Source organism: Telmatherina bonti (assembly GCF_933228915.1).
Source record: "Telmatherina bonti genome assembly, chromosome: 15".
Taxonomy (NCBI): domain Eukaryota; kingdom Metazoa; phylum Chordata; class Actinopteri; order Atheriniformes; family Telmatherinidae; genus Telmatherina; species Telmatherina bonti.
In genome coordinates this window covers 17,645,647-17,667,588 of record NC_136613.1, presented here as the reverse complement: position 1 = coordinate 17,667,588, position 21,942 = coordinate 17,645,647, and the positions used below count along the sequence as shown (strand labels likewise).

Genomic DNA, 21,942 nt, shown 5'->3' with positions numbered 1-21,942 from the left:
CAGTGAAGACGGTCAACCAGCGCTGCCGCTGTGGACGTACAGAACTTTCACAGTCACCCAACTGAATTTTTCAAGAATAATCTTTTGTACTGTTTTTGTACTTATCATGCAGAGCATCTTTGTCTTTGTCATGGAAGACTTGAAAGGTGATAAATAGCAGAAAAAAGGAGGAATAGGCCTGAATTAATGGACATTTGCAGGACACAGTTTAGTATCTCCTCTATGCACTACAGATGACCCTCACATATACACCCATTGTCTGCATGTGTCAGTGTGTGCCTGTGTAGGAAAGTCTGGGTATTGGGAAGAGTTTTAAGATTTAAGATGCAAAAAAATGTGTGCTCATAGTTTTCCACTGAGGTGTACACTGGGGTCTGTCTTGGCTGATTACACATAAACCGAACCCTTTTCTCCAGCACTACTCTTTTTTTTACTTGTAGCAGTTGTTATTTATAACCGTCCTGTTTTACAGATATTTGTACAGTATTTATATGTCAATACACTTTATCCCAACAGACTTTTTATACTAAAATTGTGCACTGTTTGAATAGTTTTTCTTTTTTATCTTGTCAAATCTTTTTTACCTTGTGTGTCTGCAATGTATTTTGTTGAGAGATTTACTGTAAATACATGTAATTGTCTTTTTAAAGGTCCAAGGAAATCAGAAAAGACTCATGAACAGAATGCCAATCCACAGTACTACTGTATACAGCCAAAACTGGCTTTTCATTATCTGTTTAGTTTACTCAGCAGGTCTACCACGGTAAGCTAGAAAAGACTGAATATTTGTGCAGTTTTTATTGGTTCAAAACCGTTGCATATTTCACATAAAACTGTGATCAAGTGCTGTTTTTCAGATCGCATTCCTCTTAAATTCATCTTGGATTAACAAAGAGGGGTTTGAGACATTTTGTGAAAGTCCCTCTGCAAAATTAATAATTAGTAATCTCATGCTGGTTAGTGTTTAAGTGTTGAAAATGAATACTGAAGCGTGAATTTGCTCTGGCCAGTGTCAGTATTCCTGCCTAGTGTTTTGTTTGGAACACTACTGCCACCTACCTGCCATGACAGGAACACTGTCCTGAGCGTCATGTTTCCTTGTGTTTAGGAATATTTGATCCATATTTTTGAAAACCTTTTTCTATTTATGAGGCTTGTTGTGTTGTGTACTTTTAGAGTGGTACCGTGTTCCATGACAGTGTAGTTTGATTAAGGCTGTTTAGGCGTGTTGGTGGTTCTAAATACATTCTCTTAACCACACATGTGCCTCTGTCATACTACATATTTAGGATGCTTTCAGCATACACGTGCAAGGGAGTGTGTGTGTGTGTGTGTGTGTGTGTGTGTGTGTGTGTGTGTGTGTGTATGTGTGTGTGTGTGTGTGTGTGTGAACAAGACAAAGAAAAGAGAGATTGCTTCTTTTTAAACAACAGAACATGTAAAATCACAGCAGCTGTGGCAAAATTTGAAAATAAATAAATAAATAAATAAAGATTTGTACTGACCCTTGTGCCACCAGTTATTGCAAGTGATCAAGAGACAACATTAGTCTGGTCTATTAAAGTTAGTATATTCAGAGTAGTTTCATAGTATCATAAACAGTAAGAAAATCGTACACTTTCACAAACTAGTTGTCTGATTGAGAAGCATTTTTGTTTTAACTTGATTTTTGGCAGCATAATTGCAGGTATCTGGAACCTCTCTGTTGGTTTTAATGTTATTGAACTGTTATATTTTGATATATACAGTTTTAATACTTTATTAATTTGTCATCTGAGATTAATGTTGGGGTTTAATTCAACAGGAATTTGACTTTACTTGTGCTGTTGGTACGTAAACTGCCAAAATGAAAGATACCATTACTGACATCTGGTGGTAAGATACCAAACCTGCAAGATGCAATCAGTATCTTGCAACTAATTGTATACGCACAAGTGCTGTGGTCCCTCTGTCAGATATGTCTCGCTATCACCAAGTTTGACCCCATTTTGCTTTTAACACTGCATCTATTCTTTGTGACATAGATTCAATAAGCTGTTGGAAATATTCCTCAGATATTTTGTTTCACTTTGCCATTGAATAAAACAGTTGCTGCAGATTTGTCGGCTCCACATCCATGATGAGAATCAACTATGCCGGTTAAACCATGTTCAAATGATGTGCCATCCAGGCACCATCACATTGCCATCAGAAGCCCGATCCATTTTATGTAAATCTTATGGAATGACCTTGAGATATAAGACCAATTAACATTTTTCCAAATTTCGTCTGTCCTGTTTGGTAAGCCTGTGTTAAATGTAGCTTTCTGTTCTTAGCACAGAGGAGTGGCACCTCTTCTGCTACAGTCCTACTACAAGGTTCAGCAAGTACATTCAAGAATGTTACTCTGCATATACCATGAAGCAGATATTCCACATATGCTGGCTAAATTACCTTCCTGGGTTAGAAGTATCTTAATCTGTGATTTCTTTCCATGATGAGCCACAATAGTGATATTATTTTCTTCCTTTTTAAACCCCATGAACAGCTTTGCCTCTTCTTATTTCTTGCTCAACAACTAAGATTAACCTGTTCTTGCATTATGAATTTATTTTATTTCCTAAAATAAAATAAATTTATTTTAAGAAATTTATTTTAAGAAATTTTTCACATCATGTCAAAAGTATTTAGATCTTTCGTGGCCAGATGTTTCAACTTATCATTGGTAAATTACAAGGGTTACATCAACTGATGTGATATTAATCTGGGGTCTCATGTTGTGTTTTATTTTTTATTTCTTTGTTCTGGAATGGACATAAAGTTACATTAACAAAAAGAATGAGTAAATAGATTAATAAACTTGAAGCATTCAGGGAGAGCAGATTTTCCCCGAAGGTCATTCCCCTGAGAAAAACATCAAAAGGCCCAACCCAGTCCACCCAGTTACCAACCACATACAAACACTGTTATGTACACTTTAAGCTAATATCATTCCCTATTTACATCATCAGGATAGATGGTGGAAGGAAATGGTGAAATTATTGATGAAATCTGTATTTTATCAAATGGCAACATTTAGGGTTACCGGATAGTGTATTTAACATTTAACATTTACCATTATTTCAAAATTATCCCTACTGACCGGCAGTAAAGAGTCCTTTAAAAAAATTCCTGGACGAGCCAAATGTATCTGTGCTTTTTATTCCATTTCTGACATTTCCTGAAATTTTAATCAAATCGGCCATAAAGTTTTGAGTGTTGTTGCTGACAGACAGATAAAACCAACACTGCTGAAAACTTCATATCTGCTTTTGTGGAGGTAAAAATGAAAGCAGTTATTCTACAAATTTAGTGAAAAGTCACAGAGTTAGTTGTTTAACAGACTAAAGCTTTAAATAATTTTTTTAAAAAAATTAAAAAAAAATTTAAAATTGTGTTTTCACCTAAAAGTGAAAAGTCATGTTCATTAGACAAATTTCTGTGAATTAATTTCTGGTCTTAAAATAATGTGATAAAGGGTTGAAAAATTCAGTCAGAGACCACAATGTTTTCCAATTCTTCATCAAAATTCAGTGGCTTTGAGTTAACATCTGAAATCTTCTGAGAGTCTTTCTTTTGACAGAACGTGTGTAGAGCCACATTCAAGCAAACAGATGTCCACAAGGACCAGATAGGCCAGACCAGTTAAAATGTTCATATGGTGGGTTTGACACATGGAGAACAGCACAGCTGAGCAGCTTGCTCACCATGTCATGCTTCCCAGCTCTGATTGGCTGTATGCCTTTCCACCTGCTCAAAACATGGCCATAGAAACAAAAATCTATCAAGCAGTTGTATCTTTGTTTGTTCATAGCTAATCGTTTAGCAAATGCTTGCTATTTAGTTTTGTATCTTCACAAACATTCATTCACATCACAACAAACACAGTAGCCAACTGAAGTTGCCAAGTCACCCTTATGTGCAATATTTGATCTCTAGGGGCTAAAATGTTGCCATGGCAACTAGGCTATTTCCTGGTGAGCTGCTTTTCCTCCTCCCCACATCTTGCAGCTCCAGCAGAGACTTAGTGATAATAACAAAGTTTCTCCAAAATGAAAATGCTAACGAGCCGCATACACATTACAAATAAGATTAATTTGAACATAGACAGTAACAGTACACTCCATATTGGAGCAGATTTTGAGTATCCACGTTTTATTCTACTTCCTGATGTAGGCACTTTGATGAGACTGATAACAGATGTTCTCATATCTTTTACACCAAAAGAAAAAAATATTTTTCTTGTTGTTTTTTTTTTTTTTATTAACAATCATATTTATTTATTTATTCATCCATTGCCACATCTGGTCCAGATTTTTAAGCACATTTCTAATTTTTTGTATATCCCAAAACTAATTCCAGGCTTATTTACATATTCAAAACTGACTTTTTGGGATATTGATCACTAGAATTAATTAAAATCTTCACAGACTGATTTTCAGAACAAACATTCTGGTTTTTTTTTCCTCAATAAAACTTTCTAATATAAAATGTGACTGACTAAAGAGGAGAAACCACAGATTACTCCTCATCATCATCATCATCATCATCGTTGTCATTATCGTCATCATCATCATCATCGTCATCACCATCATCATCGTTGTCATTATTTCCCTCGTCATCATCATTGTCATCATCATTGTCCTCATCATCATCATCGTCATCATTATCGTCATCATCATCATCATCATCATCATCATCATCATCATCATCATCATCATCATCATCATCTTCAGTATTGATTTTGCCTGAGAGCACATCTTCGATCCAGTCCTCCAGTTCCTGAGGTGTGGGCAAGTCTTCCTCATCTTCCATTTCCATCCACACGCTATCCGCCTACAAGCACACACACACACACACACACACACACACACACACACACACACACACACACACACACACACACACACACATACAGAGAGAATCAAACACTGATAGTAATCACATCAGGTAGCCAGGCAGGTATTTATAGCATGTCAAGGACTTACATCTGTCACATTTATGACTCCAATGTGCGGTCTGAACAGATCCACCTTGAAGGTCTTTTCCCAGTAGGGAATCAACTGAAAGAGGGACGTGGGGAAAAAGTTTCAGACCTATAAATTGCTACTGAAATGCCTCATTTATCACTTTTTCAATTTAGCAAATCTTTCCTGTTTATTTGATTCTCTGTTTATCTAAGCCAAGACAAGTTTTACCAGCGGGAAGTCATCGGGATCAATCCAGATGATGCTGAGGTCAGGAAGGTGAGTGTTGTCTCTGGCCACTTCCTTCAGGATCTCCAGGAACTCATAACCATCTGGAAGAAAATAGTTTCCCATGTTAACACTTAGTGTTGCTTTTATTACATCTGTTTTTCTGAGTGTTGTGATTCTCTGGACGCTTTCCCAAATGTTTCCAGATATTCTCTAGAGACCCTGCAGCTTTTAACTAATCGATATCACCATGAATTTTTCCAACTAATCATTAGTGATTTGCAAACATGTCCGCTAAACAACATTTGTGAAAATAAAACAATTAAATGTGAAATTTCGGAAAAAGGATTATTAAAGTCATATGACAGACTTGCAGAATGTAGACAAAAATCTCACTCAGGAGAAAAAACCTTTACAGCAGGATGTTTTTGTATCTGAAATAAGTGTTTTGATCATCTAAGAGTAAATGTAAATATTTATCTACCATGTACTTGTATTATTTAAATATTTATTTTCCCCTATTTTATCATGGCTAATTATTTCATTGTCATCATCTCTATATTTATGTATGCATGTGGTTGTTATTTTATTGGGTGTTTGGATGAAGAGGCTACAACACAAATAGTTCGGAACCTTCCATTTTTGTAGCAACTATCCTCTAAACCAGTAGCAATTCCACACCATGAATACACACTCACCAGGGTCTTCTTCCTCTGCAAAAGCCACAATGTGGATGCCCTCGATATCATCTTCCTGAGAAAAACAGACATAAGGTGAATACAATAAGGTACACTTTAGGGGATAACGAGAAGAACTAAAGATGTGTACTCACCCACGTCTCAAACATGTCTTCTGCACGCAACTTTCGAAGGGTTGGTCTGACAGCCCAGAAAACACCAGATGTTATATAATGTGTTCGTAGTATTGGGCAAATGGACAAAAGTTATTTAACTAAAAGCAGATCAGGTTGATTTGCTCTTTGTTTACCGTCTATGTTCAGTTATGAAGTCGACCAGTTCCTCCTCAGAGTGAGGCTTGCCAGGAATGGTGACAGGCTCCTCCATGAAGGGCTCATAGAAATCCACTTCATTCATTTTCAGAGTCAGCTCCTTGGCCACCTGAAGCAGCAAAGAGAGATCATTAAAAACAACACTAATAGTAATATCGCGTAAATGTTAGTATTTTTTTTAAACTTACAGATTTTTCAAATGTGGCAAAGAATTTAATGTAGGGCTGAAACTGCTCGGCAGCTTCTTTAAATGCTTCATAATCTGATAAATAAACAGGGAAAGAAAGGGTTATTCACAGAACAGTGTTTATATGTTGCATAAAGTAGTTTTCTTGTAATCTACATGATTACAGATGAGTTTGTCCTTTCTTTGGCCATTATGTGCTTGACACTTGCACACCAGGGAGCGGAAATAGCTAAGCTTTGACCTTAGCGTAATGCTCCCACAGATGGTCAGATGGGATGTAACTGCAGCTCGTTGCTGTGAGTAAACTACAGACTTGGTCTCTTTAAAGCACGTGAAAAGGCTGTGGGCAGCTGTGTTAGCAGCAAAGGTAAAATTGGATCTGTAAATCCATGGAGATGAGGGGGTTAAAATGCAATCCTGTTATAATAAAGGTCACAGAAAGTCCATTGCAGACCTATTTAAACAGGGTAGTGAGTGTGTTTAGGCTGCAAAATGTTATTTGTTTTACAAAATGAATCTACTTACGCTCAGAGTCTTCGCTCTTAAAGTAGCCAATGAGTCGGATGTCCTCCTCCATTCTGTCAAAGGCTCTCAACTCTAAAGCATTTTCTATAATCTCCACTGGCTCATCTAATAGCTGGAGACATACAGAAGGAAAGTAGAATGAAGGGTTCCACTGTGTGGTAAAAACCTGCACAAGGCTGGTGCTGACTGGAGCAAACAGCTGAGAATCTGCTCAGAGATAAATCTACTCACATCAAGCAAGAACTCCGCCAGAGTGTTAGCAGAAAGAAAACCGTCAAACTCGATCACCCTGTCCTCCTTAAAAACATACACACTTCCCTCCTCCTCCAAGCCTGCAGTGACAGAAAAATGATGTGTTAAAGAATGCTCAGATTCATAACTCAAAGTCTGTGATCAGAGGAAGATCTGTCTCAGGACAGATACAGTTTTGAAAAGGGTTTGTTCCTGCTCACCTAGTTTCTTTGCCACTTTTGCATCTTTTTGCGAGTCAACCATCCCAAAACCAATGTCCTTTTCTTCCATTACCTGAGCTACAAGCTGAAGCCAATAAAAAAAAATAACATGAAGGATTAAACTGCAAGAATAGACATCACAAAGAGACAAGACAGAAAGACAATCATTTATTTTGGATGTTGAGCTTTGGAAACAAAAGTCCAAGTGTTGTTAAGAGATTAAATTAGGTCAAGTTTGCGAGTAGAATCCTGACAGCAGCACCAAAGTTGGCAATGTGACAGAGCTGCAGGAGCACAGGGATAGAGTTACATAATCATCCAGCCTGCCTTGTTCTAAATATAACCAAAGTGAGAATATACTGTGTGTAATTGTTCTGGCAATTGTCACGTGAAGTACAGTACAGGACTGTATGACCCCTTCTACGACAAAGGATGGAAGAAGGTAAGGTATTTGGTGCAGATGTTGGTTTTCAGTTGTGCAAAATGTGTGAGTGGATTTCCACTTGGTTTAACTCACAAGAATAGTCAGACACACAAATTAGCAGACATGGTGATGTTTTTAAACTGCTCTCTGTTTCATGTCATCCCACTGGTTGACAGTTATTGGTGCAAATGTGCAAACAATGGCAGTAAATCATCCTCAGGTGTGTGAAAGATAATAATACATCATTCAAGCTTTATTTTCAGAAGTGGGATCTTACTAAATGCATGATGGGTAAAACTTTGTAAATTTTACTTTCTGCTCAAAGTTCATGTAAATTGTGTCATAATGTCTGACATGCATTTGTAAACATGGTATTACAGAAAAAAACAACAATACTAGAAAAACCAAGCCCAATGTGAAAGGCATATAAAGAAGTGTTATCTAAAGACAATCTCTATTCAGTTCTCTCTTAAATAAAACAAAAATAAAAATACATAGATTAAAATGAGCTCCTTTACAAGCTTTAATAATGTTAAGTTAAAAGTTAGAAATAAGAACATCATGCATATATAAGATTTCAAGCCAAATACAAGCATAACAAACATTTTCACTGTGTACAATACACCACAATTTAACCTGGAAAAAAAAGTAAGATTAAATAAGTAAAATTAATTTTATTTCCCTTCAAAGTGCACTGTAATAACTGTGTCATAAAACACTGGTAAGCGTTCATGTTTACATGTAAATCAAATGTCCTTAAAGTTCCTAACGTTTTCTGTGTTCTGTGAAGTCAGAAACTAAGGATTTTGCCCCCCCCCCCCCCCCCCCCCCCCCCCCCTCCCCTCCCCCCATCCTGAAACGCATGTTCTTCTTTGAGTGGATACCACCCACAAACATCAGCTCCACTTGCTGAAAAATCATTTCTTTTTATGTTTGTAAAACACAAGAATTGTCATTGATTGGAATATTGGTAGTAAACTCTGAGCGTTACACCGCCAATTAACAGTGGTTATATCTTAAATAACTTCAAGTTGGTTTTAAACTGCAGGAACACCTGCAAACTGTATAAACTCTGTGCAAACTGGTTTTCATGTGGCATGCTTGTTTCACACCAGAATACACTCCAGCAAAGTGGACTGTAGCTACCACAAATTCTTTCTACGAGGCTTTATGGGTGCCCGGCTGTTGCAGAACTGCCCACCTGTGTTATGTCAAGCTAGTGAAGCTAATATCAGGATTGCACGTCTGGGCTCAGATTACTTTCAACAGGTCAAAGAGGAATTCGTCCTCGGCTCTGTGTAATATGAGCCAAACTGTTGTGCACTACTATTAGTTATTCAGAAAGATCCATTTAATCCAAATACTTAATTTCCAACTGAAAATAAGATACCTTTAAGTCTTGTTTTTTGCTTTGTACACCTCATAAAAGAGAAGGCAGCAGTACCCTTCAGACTAAAAATGTTTCGTTAACTCTTGGCTATTTTTTGCCAGCAGAGGAGAGCCACAGGGTGAACAAGCCTCCTGCATTTCTGTGTGATGCTGCAAATTGACAAAGGATGAAATAACTCTCCAGTCCTACATCTGTGACAGAACTGCATGTCACTGGAAAACTTTGCCCTCCTAAAGTCAAAGCACACTGACCTTGTGGAAACATGTACACATGTTTCCTGGAGTTTATGTGAGCTCATTTAATTGGGTTGTAAGGAACTAAAGGAAGTCAAATTATTAAATCTTACTTTTCAAAATGATCTTTTTTAAGATTATCTTTGCTTTTCCCCATTTGTTAATCTACACCGTCTCCCTTTCCATGCTTCCTCCATGCATTACTTCTCTGCCACCTCATACTTTACCTCCAGCACCAACTCAGTCATCTGGTGTCGCTTCTGCAGCTCCTTGTTGTCTGGTATGGGCTCATGGTAATATAGGCAAAGCATAGTGTACTTCTTCATGGATTTCTTGTAGTTCTTGTCATTGATATCAAGAACGCGGTCCTTCCCATCATACTGTGGGAACTCCAGACCCTTCTCGGCCGGTGCCCGAATCACAAAGCTCAAGCAAGGGAGCATGAATAACCAGAGGGAGAGCATGGTCCAGAGCTACCACCCACTCCCACAGTAGGGTTTGCTTGCAGTGGATGAAACTGTACAAGCAGAGAGGTCACACAAGACAGGTGAAGGGAAAGGAAGTGCTGCAGGAGTTGATGGTAAAAAGCTTCTGTCAGTCGAAGTTCTCAAGCATCCCCAAAGAAATCCACAAGCTTCCTGAGAAACCCTTTCTCCCACTGTGATAACTCCTTCACGCCTTCTCTCAGTGGACAAAAAGACCAAAGAGGAGGGCTGCTAGGCCTATGAGGTACTGGTGGGTGGATACCATACATAGCAACACTCCTCTCCTCCCTACCCATGCAGGACAAGCCCATTTTTAGGAGACCAGTTGTTTGAATGCTATAAATAAAACTATGGTGAGTGAGAAAGGAAAATAGCAAAGGATGAGAGTTGTGGTTTTATTGAGTACAATGCGCGTTCCAAAAGATGTTTTTTTTTAAAGAGTTTCATATAGAAGAGAAAGCATTTAAAGGCCTGGAACCTACAGTGATGTTTTGTAACAGGGCAGAGAACACTGATATATGTGTGACAGCTCATGGGACAATCTGCCAACAGGTGTGAAATGAGCAATTCAAACAATCTGCCTGTACAGTGTTTGCTCTGCCTAAATGTGGTTCTATGAGTTTGGCATGTGTAGTTTGTAGTCTAACTCTGTGATGTGGCCTCTATAGCAACTCTTGCTGAGACTGAGGAGCAGGTTGTTATGTCTAACTAGTCTGTCATATAAGTGATGGTGTCAGGACAGTCGTTTTGACTGTTAATTTTTCTTTGCAAACTATGCCAGTCCAGAATATTTTAATCTAAGGTGTGTAACAGTTCAAGTACATCTTTGTTTGCTCTTCACGTTATACTTGGAATCTAGATCAGGACTGAAGTGTTTTGAGTATTTGTCCCAGTATTTTGCCCTTGTTTATAACTAAATTACACATTAACATTTAGTTTTTCCGTTTAAAGTTCACCTTATATACTTACTGTATATTTTTGACAAAACAGCGGCAGATATTTTAATACTTTTGAGAGACACGTTCTTCTCTAAAGTTACACCTATGCAGGTGCCTTTAACATTTAGAGATGCTAAAGAACTGTTGACTCTTTAGAGTACTTAGACAAAATACGCAAAGTAAGGCAAAGGTAAGTAATTTGCAAACTGACTCACTGACATCGCTACTGGAACTACCTTATAGTGAGAAAATAATGCCTCTTTGATACCATATGTATTATATGCAATAAATACAGTTTCTAAGACCTTTTGGATCACATTTTGGTAAAAACTGTTCAAAACCTTGCTGAACTTCTCTTCTGCACCCTGGTGAATACCTTATACACTGAAATAATTTCATATGAGGTTGCTGGTTCGATCCTTGGCTGGGGCTAGACTTGGACAGTGGCCTTCTGTGTGGAGTTTGCATGTTTTCCCCGTGTATGCGTGGGTTCTCTCCGGGTACTCCGGCTTTCTCCCACCATCCAAAGACATTAATTGGTTAATTTGTTACTCTAAATTGCCCATAGGAATGAGTGTAAGAGTGAGTGGTTGTTTGTCTCTGTGTGGCCCTGCGATGGAGTGGTGAGCTGTCCAGGGTGTACCTCGCGTTTCGCTCAATGATTGCTGGGATAGGCTCCAGCTTCCCTTCATTGGATTAAGCAGTTAGGAGAATGAATGAATGAATCATTTCACATGTCATGCAGAAATAGGCAGTAAATACACTTTGTTAACTCAAAATAAAGATTTCACATTCACAAAAAGTGAGAATTTTGCCTCATTTCTTGTCTTTTTTCTTTTTTGTGTATTTATTGTCATCCAAAAAACAAAGGTAAACAATTGTAGATGAATAACCTTGCAATAGCAAAAACCAGTTTATTGACAAAAGGCGGCAAGTGGAATCAGGAGGCCAGGTTCACAGGCGAGCAGGCAGAGGACTTGTGATCAGACCTGAGAAGATTTACCGCAGCAAATAATAAGAGGATTGTCATCAGTTGTGTGGGAAACAAAAACTCCACCTGGAAAACAAAAGACATGCCCACAGGCACACATACACACACACACACACACACACACCAAACCCATGGCATTTATCCCTACAAGAAATGATCTCATCACAAATGTTGCTGTGACAAACTCTCAAAGAGCCTCATGTGACACGAGAAGCATCATCCTTTTTCTGTCTTCAGGGCCTTCCCCTATAAATATTCAGCGGGGTTGAGGTCAGGGGACTTTGGAGGAAGGTTAATCACAGTCAGCACTTCTTCAGATTCTTTGGTCCTAAAGTAGTCCTTGCAAAAGTTGGACGTGAGCTTCAGCTTATTGTCCTGTTGATGTATGTTTTGTTCACAGAAGCATCAACCATGGGGGACATCCTGACGTAATGCCCAAACTGCTCTCATCTCTTACTGGTCAGGATTAAGATATTAAAGGGCTGGTGACCAACTTGAAAGTTTGTTACAACAAGATAAAAAAAAATTTTAAACTGACATCTGCAGAGCTGTATGATTGTAAATCCTTTATAATAACCTTTGAAAGTGACAACAAAAGCTTGAGCAAATATTTTACTATAATACTGATTCTTAATAACTCTTCAATGCACTGTTGTTTGTTGTTGTTCGACAAGTAGTCAAAAAGTTGAGAATTCCACCTGAACGCATCCAACTTTTTTGACACATATCTAAAACGTTAATTCCCTGTCAATATATATTATTTTCCATCAATGTTCTATGAAATATTTTCGTATTTAAATCCTTCCCATGCACTTCATCATGTTCTCAGTCAGGCTTAAAGAAAATACTCAACCTCTGACACAACAAGAACGCTTTTTTTTGACAGAAAGTTTTGCTGATTGGAGTCTTGTGTTCTTTATTTAGCTCATTTTTTTTATCCACAATGAAATGTCTCAGAGTTTGATGTGAAGATCTTTTGATTGTGAGGTCGCCTTTGGACAGCCTGAAAATAATTCTGTTACTATGATGGTATGTGTGTTGATGCTGTGTTGGTGTGATTTCTATGTTTTGTGTGTGTGTGTGTGTGTGTGTGTGTGTGTGTGTGTGTGTGTGTGTGTGTGTGTGTGTGTGTGTGTGTGTGTGTGTGTGTGTGTGTGTGTGTGTGTGTGTGTGTGTGTGTGAGACAAAGTTGAGTTTAGTGTGGGGTGTGTTTGGTTGTCCTGCCCTGTTGGCTAGTCTGAGGAATTTGACAGGAAAACATTAAGTGTTGATATTTTCTTTAGCTGATAAATAAAATGAAGTGCTAAAAGTCATTCAAATCTGTACACACATACAGTGTCATTAAATAGCATGAAAACTGGCCTGATGTGTGAGACAGGGCCCTGTGATGGACTGGCGACCTGTTCAGGGAGCACCCTGCCTCTCGCCCAGTGATTGCTGGGATAAACTTTAACTTTCTGAAAACCTGGAATGGTCTAAACTGTTAAGAAAATAGAAGTATAGATGGTGTGAGAACAGTAAGTGTTGATTAATCTGTAATTCCTCATAAACCCACATGGAGGGAGCACATTTCAGTAATCACTAACTCCCTGTCCACCAGTTATATAACTTCCCCCTCTAGATGGCACTAAAACTCAACACATTTAGGACATGTACACTCATACCTATTTGTGTGAAATATGACATTTCCTCTAATAAAAAAAAACACAATCTTAACTTTTGTTCTCCTACATGGTCTAAACAAACAAAGGAATTAAAAAAGGAAAAGGTGATTTAAAAGTAAATGTCTGCAGCCAAGAGTCCTTGGAGATCTCATATCTTCAAGGACTTCTCAGCTTTGTATTTGCTTCAAACTGCATTTTGTAATTGTGTTTCTGATGGGAACAACTCTCTCCACCTCTGATAATTCCCAGATCATTCTGGTTTTCTCCTGCAGTCTCAGAGGACTGAGGCTTATTTTCTGTTCTATCTGTGGCGAAACTAGGGAAAATTGGAGAAGTGGAAGGAAACACATACACGCAAAGAGAAATTAAAATAAAAAATACACACAAATTTCATATCCTGAGGAGAGAGAGTACAGCAGATGCAACTGCAAAACCAGTAATGGTTAGATTTTAACTTGAGATATTGTTTTCTGAAAACATCTAAGAAAATTCCCCAACTGTTGCCGTGTGACACAAAAGATAACAGACAGCAGCATTTTACTGCACAGCAATTCTCATGTTCATTTTTATATGCCAACATGATAAGAATTTAATTTTCCAATGTTAAACATTGAAAAATGTGAACCACACTTTACAATGTCTGTGAAATATTTCTGTGTTTCTTTTCATCCCCTGCTCAGGCTTCAGCAGACTCAGTGTGGTGAAAGGCCATTACAGCACACTGCATGTTGCAATAAACTGACAGCAGGGTCCAGTACATCTGTTGCTGTCAGATATAAATGATACAGACACTGCAGTGCTGAACATGAAAAATATCGGTATCTTTTTGCTTACAGCAATCTATGGGATCAAGATGGTGGGATAATCACTACTGCTAGGCTTCAAGCTGCAGGCTTGCAGCCAATGTCCAGTGGTTTGGACCAAGCAGTGTGCTGTTCTGGCATCAACCAGTAAGTTTTAATTGTGACAACAACTAATGGTCACAGCTCTTAAACTGGTTGGCTTTTGGCATCTGGAGTATCAGAACTGAAATGTACCTTCAAATAAAAGATGGGCGGCTGTAGCTCAGGAGGAAGAGTAGTTCGCTTGCAACTGGAAAGTTGGGAGATTGATTCCAGGCTTCCCTTGACTATGTGCTGAAGTGTCCTTGGGCAAGATACTGGATCCCAAGTTGCCCCCCGATGTGCCTATCGGGCTAGGAGTGTGTATGTAGGTTGCTTTGGATGAAAGCGTCTGCTATAATGATTGTAAGTTACACATTAAGTTTTCTCAGTAAAAGGTTGTTTTGTTGTTGTTTTTGTTCCTGCTGACTTTGGAAAGACTGGGTCCACATATATGAATTGCATTAACTGCTGACAGTGGTTGAACCTTATGTCTGACAAAGAATGGAAAATCAGTGTTTTGTTTTTTTTAGTTTGCTTGTTTGTTTGTTTTTCACATCGCAATCTTTTAGTTGAACACCTTCGACACCTACGTTGAACTTTTGGGGAACATTTAGACCAAGAGTTGCCAAAATGTCTAAACTCTGTGCAAAAATTTCTCTAATTTTGTTTTGCATTTTATCAGACTTTATCTTTGCGGACATAATTTTTACATATTGTACCATGATTTGATAGATGTCTAGAGCTACAGCAGCATCATTCCAAAAATATTTTCTATTTATTCTGAAAGTTTTTTTCATTTTAGGAGTCTTTTTTTTTTTTTATTTGTGCCATTTTTATTTATTTTTCGCCAGTGATTCATAAAATTATATTTACATATCTTCACATGTCTCACAAGTGGTCCCTCTACTACTTCAGAATTATTCAGATAGATTGGCAGCAGATTTACAGTATATTTATTTCTTTACAGAAATGATATTATGGAGCGGAGGCCTCAAAATAGGGACAGGACCCAAAGGGTTAAACCAGATATCTTCAAAACAGACACCTAATTGCAAAAACATTTTAATCTCTAAAGAGCATACTTAAAGCAAGAAAATATATATATGTGTTGCCAATTTTTGGATAAATTCAAACTTTAAAAATAAATGAAGAACAGCTCCCCTTAGGTGTAAACAAAGCAGAAACAGCAAAGATAAACTGATTACACCAGAAGTCATCGGACATCATCACAAACTTGGCTGGATTAAACATCAGCGGTCAGACATAGACCAAAAAAAGCAACAAAAACCCCAAGGCAAGAGTGACATATGCAAAAGAGCCTCAAGAGCCAGTGAACCATAAACTCCCAGCCAAGCTTGAGTGTTACGTAAACTCTAAATACAGATTTCCACGTACTTACTGAAGCAATTAACTTTTCTGACTTACTTTTGCACATGCAGGCAGGATCACACACACATGAATCACTCTCTGATTCCAGGAACGTGTGTGTATGTGTCATTCATAACTGCTAACTGCAGTTATGAATTCATAACTGAACTGCTATTTTATATTTTTACTTGTTTTTATCTTTGTTCAGCACTTTGGTCAACTAAGGTTGTTGTAAAGCGCTTTATAAATAAAATTTGATTGATTGATTTGATTGATTCATAAAGCGTCCAGCAGTCAGCTGTGATTCACTTGAGTATATTATTACATATTTTTAATGAAATAATCATAAATGTGTTAAATAGTTACTTAGGGTTTGTAGTTGGAAGGGCAGTCATACCTGATCATGCACCCCCGTTTTAGCATTTGATGATTCATCTAGCTACATCAATAATAAGAAAGCTTGTTGTAACTTGCTCATGTTGGGAGTCATACTCTTGGCTGTTATCTCATCCCTCTGATTTGTCCATCCTTGAAAAGTAAACACTGCAGTACTTTCCCATTCATCCTCATGAGATTTCTTTTTATGTCATCACTATTGCACAGGTTATGATCTCTCATAACTCGCGCTGGTAATTACACCTGACAGGAGTTGTTGTGATAATTACTGTTAACCATCATAACATCTTTAATCCACGATATATTAATCCTGCATGGTTGTACATGGAAAGAGTATTTTCAGTTTCTGTTTTAATACAAACAAGGTAAACCCAAGTCATGTTGTGAGGACAGTGCAGCTAAAATAATGCTGCTCTTTGCATTTGCAATATTATTGTTTGTTGATTGTATACGGCCTAATTATTCTTAGAATAACTATTTAACATATAACAAAAATACATTTAACCCATGTAAATGCCCATAATATCACATTTAAGTATTTCTAATGAAGTTAGATGTGTTTTATGTTTTTATTTGTTTAAAAGCATGAAACACTTAACACTTAAGTAATTTGAGGGTATTCTCTGGCTTTCCACCTTTCCAAATTTCAGCAGAGTTGATGCATATTGGGATGAAGAGTTCCTATTTATACCATCAAAGGTGACCAATCAGAGTAGACCTGGCTTTTTGGGAGGGGTTAACCTCTCTACCCTCTGTTACTCCAGAAGTATAAATGTGAGTAAACATGGGGGCTGTTCAACTTTGGCTTGAATCATTTTGCTCTATATTCTAAAATTTCTCCTTATATTATTTAATGATATTACACACTGCAAATTATTTAAGCCTCTTATCATGGCAAAATTATAACATTTCAAATTATCATGTCTTCTGTTTTATATAACACCCCTTAGTGAAATACCTCTCCCAAAGAAAACCAACACATGGTAGAAGAATTCAATTCATACACTGTGAGGGCTTCTTGAGACAAAAAGAAAATGTTGAACATTGCACAGCCTTAAGTATTTACTTACACCCACACCTATTTTCTAAAGCAGTGACAGTAAAGTATGTGACAATCGGACAATGTCACAAGTTAAAAGTACAGTTTTACTTACAGAATATAGCATACAGAGATAAGAGCTGCTGATGAGGCTCGCTTTGATATATATTTTGTTTCTGATCATATCAACAGCTCACTGTTCAGCCATCTTTTATCAGCTATGTACTCTTCACACCCCAATAACACTGCTGTTGATTCATCAAAAAATGTTGTCACGGGTCAGTTTGACCTAGAAAGGCAGAAAAAAGGCCTCACCATTGTTTGTTTCAACTCACAACCACAAGGTCTCGACCTTAGACAATATTTTTCCTGCTGTTATTTCTAAAGGACGTAAATATTTCCTTTTGCCATTGAAGCCCTATTCAATGGATTAATGCTAGAATCCCAGGCATGCCGCCACAGTTTAGCCGGGCTGTACATGGGGAACGCCAGGAATGCAATGACTATGTGTTTGCTGTATATTTGAAAGGTCACACCACATTTCCTACATGGTTGATTCCGTTGTCCAATCAATGGGAATGAACAACAGAGACATTTTTAAGCCTTCAAAGTGTCTGGTTAGTTACGACAGCGGAGCAACATCAGCCACAGAGAAATACATCAATTTGTGCAAATGTAAATATATTTGCCAACAAGTAACATCTTAATTTATTCATTTATTTATTTTAGTTGCAGTATCATATATTATGACTGTTCGTTAATCATTTAATAAATCCAATGATGACAATTTTCAAATATTTCAAAGCCTACATTAAACTGAAAAGCGTACTAAATGCTAAAACTGAAATATTCTTCTCTCTAACCAGCAACACATTGGAAAACAGATGGTACAGTATCAGGTTTACAGATGTTTGCATCACTTCGTCACTTAACAATACTCTGTGGATGTTTTGAAACTGTTCAGTAGCTTGGAAAGCAAAATATTTTCCAATCCCTTCTCACTCAACAGTTCAGGTCATCATTAATACATCTTACTGTTATGTATGCGAGACTTTCCTTGATCGACACACTGTCTTATCGGAACACATGTTGCTCCAAAATCTGAATATTAATTGTGTTTGTATATTAACATGGAGCGAAACTGTGATGTGAAATATTTTCAGAACTAATCCAGCTTTTTCAAAATTAAAATCCTTACCAGATGGGAACAGTGTTTGCTTGTCGCTTGCAACTGGAAAGAGAGCACTGGTGCAACAGTCTGTCTAAATAAAGCTTTAAAGACACTGGTAAGAAAGTAAATGGCCTTTAAAGAGTATTATCCAAAAACAACTCCTTTCTTCATTGGGTTGAGGAGACAGAGAAATATGCATCTCCGTGTGGCAAAGAATGGGTCTGCAGACCTGATCCCCATAATTTTCTACCCTTGAACTGCCTGTCACGTTTCTCAATCCAACCCATGATTATTACTTTGGTTTCCTCCTCTTTGTTGTTACAGACATATGGCATCAAAGCTATTGTTTTGTATCTGCCTGGATGCAACAAAGATGACACTTCTTTCAAATTCAACTATTATTTGCACAGCCCTAAATGTACATGGTGGATCAGAGTATCAGGATCAGGATTCTCAATGATGACATTTCAACACTTGGCAATGGTTTGGAGTTGTTTGAAGCTTCAGGATCAGTCATGTTAGCTGATTGGCTGGCACCTTTTCCTAGTTACTCTAAACTTTAACTTTTTTTATCCGTTGATAAGAAGTAATGATATAAATTGAAAATATGTAGAATAGTAGACGTTGTAATGTTGAAACTTCCTGAGGACCCATAAACATGAAGCCAAATTCTAAATTACAAACTATTAAAAGATACAGTCCACAGTCAGTTCACCCAGTGTATAAATCCCAAAACTATGCTTGAATCCAATAATATTCATTCAACATTGTGTTGGTCTTACAACTATTAACTCACTTTCACATCTTTTATTCATATCTTTTTAAAAAATAAATATATTACTTTAAAATGTGTCTTGCTTTTCCCCCGTGTACATATCAAAAAATTAGCAATACAATATCAATAGTAGCTGAGGGTTTTGTTTAAGCTTTTATAGCCAAGCAAAATGTTCACAGCTGCCTGCATGCTACATCAATTATCCTTTTAAATATGTGAAGGTGATGTCAGCTGATGTTAATTTTGTTTAACTGGAGGTAATCGTTAATCCTTTGTTAACCCATTTGTCACAAATTTGTTTCATGGAAAACCCAGTGAAGTATTAGCTGAAGGCTGGCAGGGAAGGAAAAAAATAAACGTTTAATAAGCCAAAAGAGCAATAGGTGGTTCATGAAGCATGAATTCACTTCACTATAGTGAAACAGACAAAAACAACAACAAAAAAAGCTTACAAATTGACAAACAGCAAGGACAGCCTTAAGTGTACTGTATAGGAAAGACAAAAGAACAGACATGGTAATTAGCACACTAAACGTGATGGGAAATAATGAGCTGGAATGACGAAGGAAACCAAGTCCTACTGAATAAAACAGATATACTTGAGAGAATAAACCAACAGGAACAAAGAGAACATCCTTTGGCCTGATGTTACCCAGTCATTTCTTTGTTGTTAATATGTGGCTTTGGTTTTTACTCCTTTTTTGTTCCATCTGGTACCTAACACCTCTCCTCTGGTAATGTTTTATACATATACATATATATATATATATATATATATATATATATATATATATATATATATATATATATATATATATATATATATATATATATATATATATATATATATCCTCCTGACTACCAGGGGGAAAAAATGTGTAACTACAAATGTCCACTACGGAGGACATTGCTTAAACTTTTAAATATTGTGGTCAAATATAGCTATATTTATCTAAGAAACGATTTAATGTGTTTCGAAGATATTCATTGAAAATATAACTACAAAATTTCAAGTAAAAATCAGCATAAAGAAAAGTATTATGCACTTTTTATCTTCCCATAAAACATGGTCAGTGAGTTTTTTTTCTCCTTTGTGTCTGTGTCATTGCAATATGTGCCAGATGAGTCTGAGGAACTTTTGATCCTGTCAGTGTAGAATTGCTTTGTTTAGCTTTACTGTCCTACTATAGCATCGGTTTCTTCATGAACTGTATTTATCTGTTGAGTTCCACTAAAATTCATTATATTGCTTGGGGTATCCCTGCTTACCCTAATGTCATACCCTAATTACAGCTAAATAACAGCCTTTTTCACCCATCACTTTGTTGTCCCATTTGTCCTCATTTGATTATCTGACACATTATTTGGGAGTAATGTGTTAGTGTCCCTTTAAGACCTTCTGTTCTACATCTTCTGCCAAAAGATCATCACTTAGAGTTTCTTACAAACAGCACCGGCACAGATAAAAGGAAAAAGACTAAGCAGGGTACATTTAGGTTATTGTGTCATTGGAAAAGTGGTGCTGATTTAAAGCTTCATAACTAATAGTGGACTGTAATTCATATTATGAAACTTCTTCTGCCAGATCCATCCATTTCAAGCATTTCTATCAGGCTATTGTTTGCATTTTCTCCATCCAAAGGGACAATGAACAAAGCGTGGTCTGGATGCCAGTACTTTTCCACAAGGACAATATCATTAGTTTCCTCTTGGAAAAGAGGCAGGGCATGAGTCTAGTGAGGGCTGATAGAGGAGTAAGTTAAATGTGTTGTGGATTTTGAGTGATTTATGACAGTAAGAATTAGTACTAGCCTGAAATACCATGTCTTACACAAGTGATGTGAACATTAGAGGTAAAGTTACAGCAATGCTGGGGGAGCTCAAAGCAAGTTATTCTGCATAGGTTAATAATTTGTTAAATGAACTACTCATCTGTGAAACTTCAGTAAATAGGAATGCAAGAAGCATTTAGATCACTATAGTTAACTTAGTGATGTTGTATTAATTTTTACCTTATAACACTTCATGTATATAAACTCTTATTTAATGAACTGTTAGCAACAAGTTACACTTTACATTTTATTCTCATTACTGATTAGTTAATATGTCACTGGAATTTTGTTTTTTATTGTATTCCTGCTGCTAGCTATGTTATGATGTCATAATGAGATCATATAATGGTTCTTATTATTCTCAATATTCTGAACATTTTTAAGACTAATTTTACTTTGAATTAAACAAAGGTTCTTTCCGGTGGCAGATTACATTTTAAAACGAAATATTTCAAATCAAAACAATGATTGTCACATTGTATTTGTGATGTTTAGTCAGTTGTATTGCTGGAAAATAAAAAGCCAAATTACTTTAGCAAATATTTGATTTCAAAAGACTCCAGAAAACAGCTAAGTAATTGCAATGGTCATCAAGGTCAAAATTCAAGCTTAAAAGAAACATGCAGATTTGGACTTTAAATTAAAGCTATTGAAAAGTAGCTGAGAACAGGTGGGTCCATAACCTGGATTTAAATTAATTGAGATTAATTGAGAGAACTGATCTGAGACTTTTGGCTTTTCTGAGGGAGATTGTTCCAGACATGTTGTGCATAAAAGCTGAATGCAGATTTTCTCTTGTTCTGACTCAGAGAGCGCTAATTATGACCCCTTCAGAACACAGTGTATCAATAAACACAATATCCAATACATCATTGATTTATTTAGCATATTTACATTGGCTTCTGGGTTTCATACCACACAGAATTAAATGTTTACAGTCTATTTTCTTAATTAACTCTTAATTAT

General features: G+C 36.9%; 1 protein-coding gene across 1 annotated transcript; it reads right to left on the bottom strand.

The window, feature by feature from the left end:
* Positions 1-3,020: 3,020 nt before the first annotated feature.
* LOC306767009 (calsequestrin-2-like) lies at positions 3,021-10,114 on the bottom strand. The gene is made up of 11 exons (XM_079254898.1): positions 9,661-10,114; positions 7,387-7,471; positions 7,166-7,266; positions 6,935-7,046; positions 6,411-6,484; positions 6,201-6,331; positions 6,046-6,091; positions 5,912-5,966; positions 5,217-5,317; positions 5,007-5,081; positions 3,021-4,854 (listed from the first exon to the last, which is right to left on the bottom strand). Exons 1-11 carry the CDS (start codon positions 9,895-9,897, stop codon positions 4,540-4,542), a joined length of 1,332 nt encoding a protein of 443 aa, XP_079111024.1. The 5' UTR covers positions 9,898-10,114; the 3' UTR covers positions 3,021-4,539.
* Between the last annotated feature and the right edge of the window lie 11,828 nt (positions 10,115-21,942).

What these genes read in the sequence shown, in the direction of transcription:
- LOC306767009 (XM_079254898.1), bottom strand. Translation starts at nt 9,897, where the DNA reads ATGCTCTCCCTCTGGTTATTCATGCTCCCTTGCTTGAGCTTTGTGATT. An exon ending in TAAGAGCGAAGACTCTGAGC is followed by an intron (nt 6,485 to 6,934) that starts GTAAGTAGATTC and finishes TTTATTTATCAG; the next exon opens with ATTATGAAGCATTTAAAGAA. An exon ending in ATCCCGATGACTTCCCGCTG is followed by an intron (nt 5,082 to 5,216) that starts GTAAAACTTGTC and finishes TCCCTCTTTCAG; the next exon opens with TTGATTCCCTACTGGGAAAA.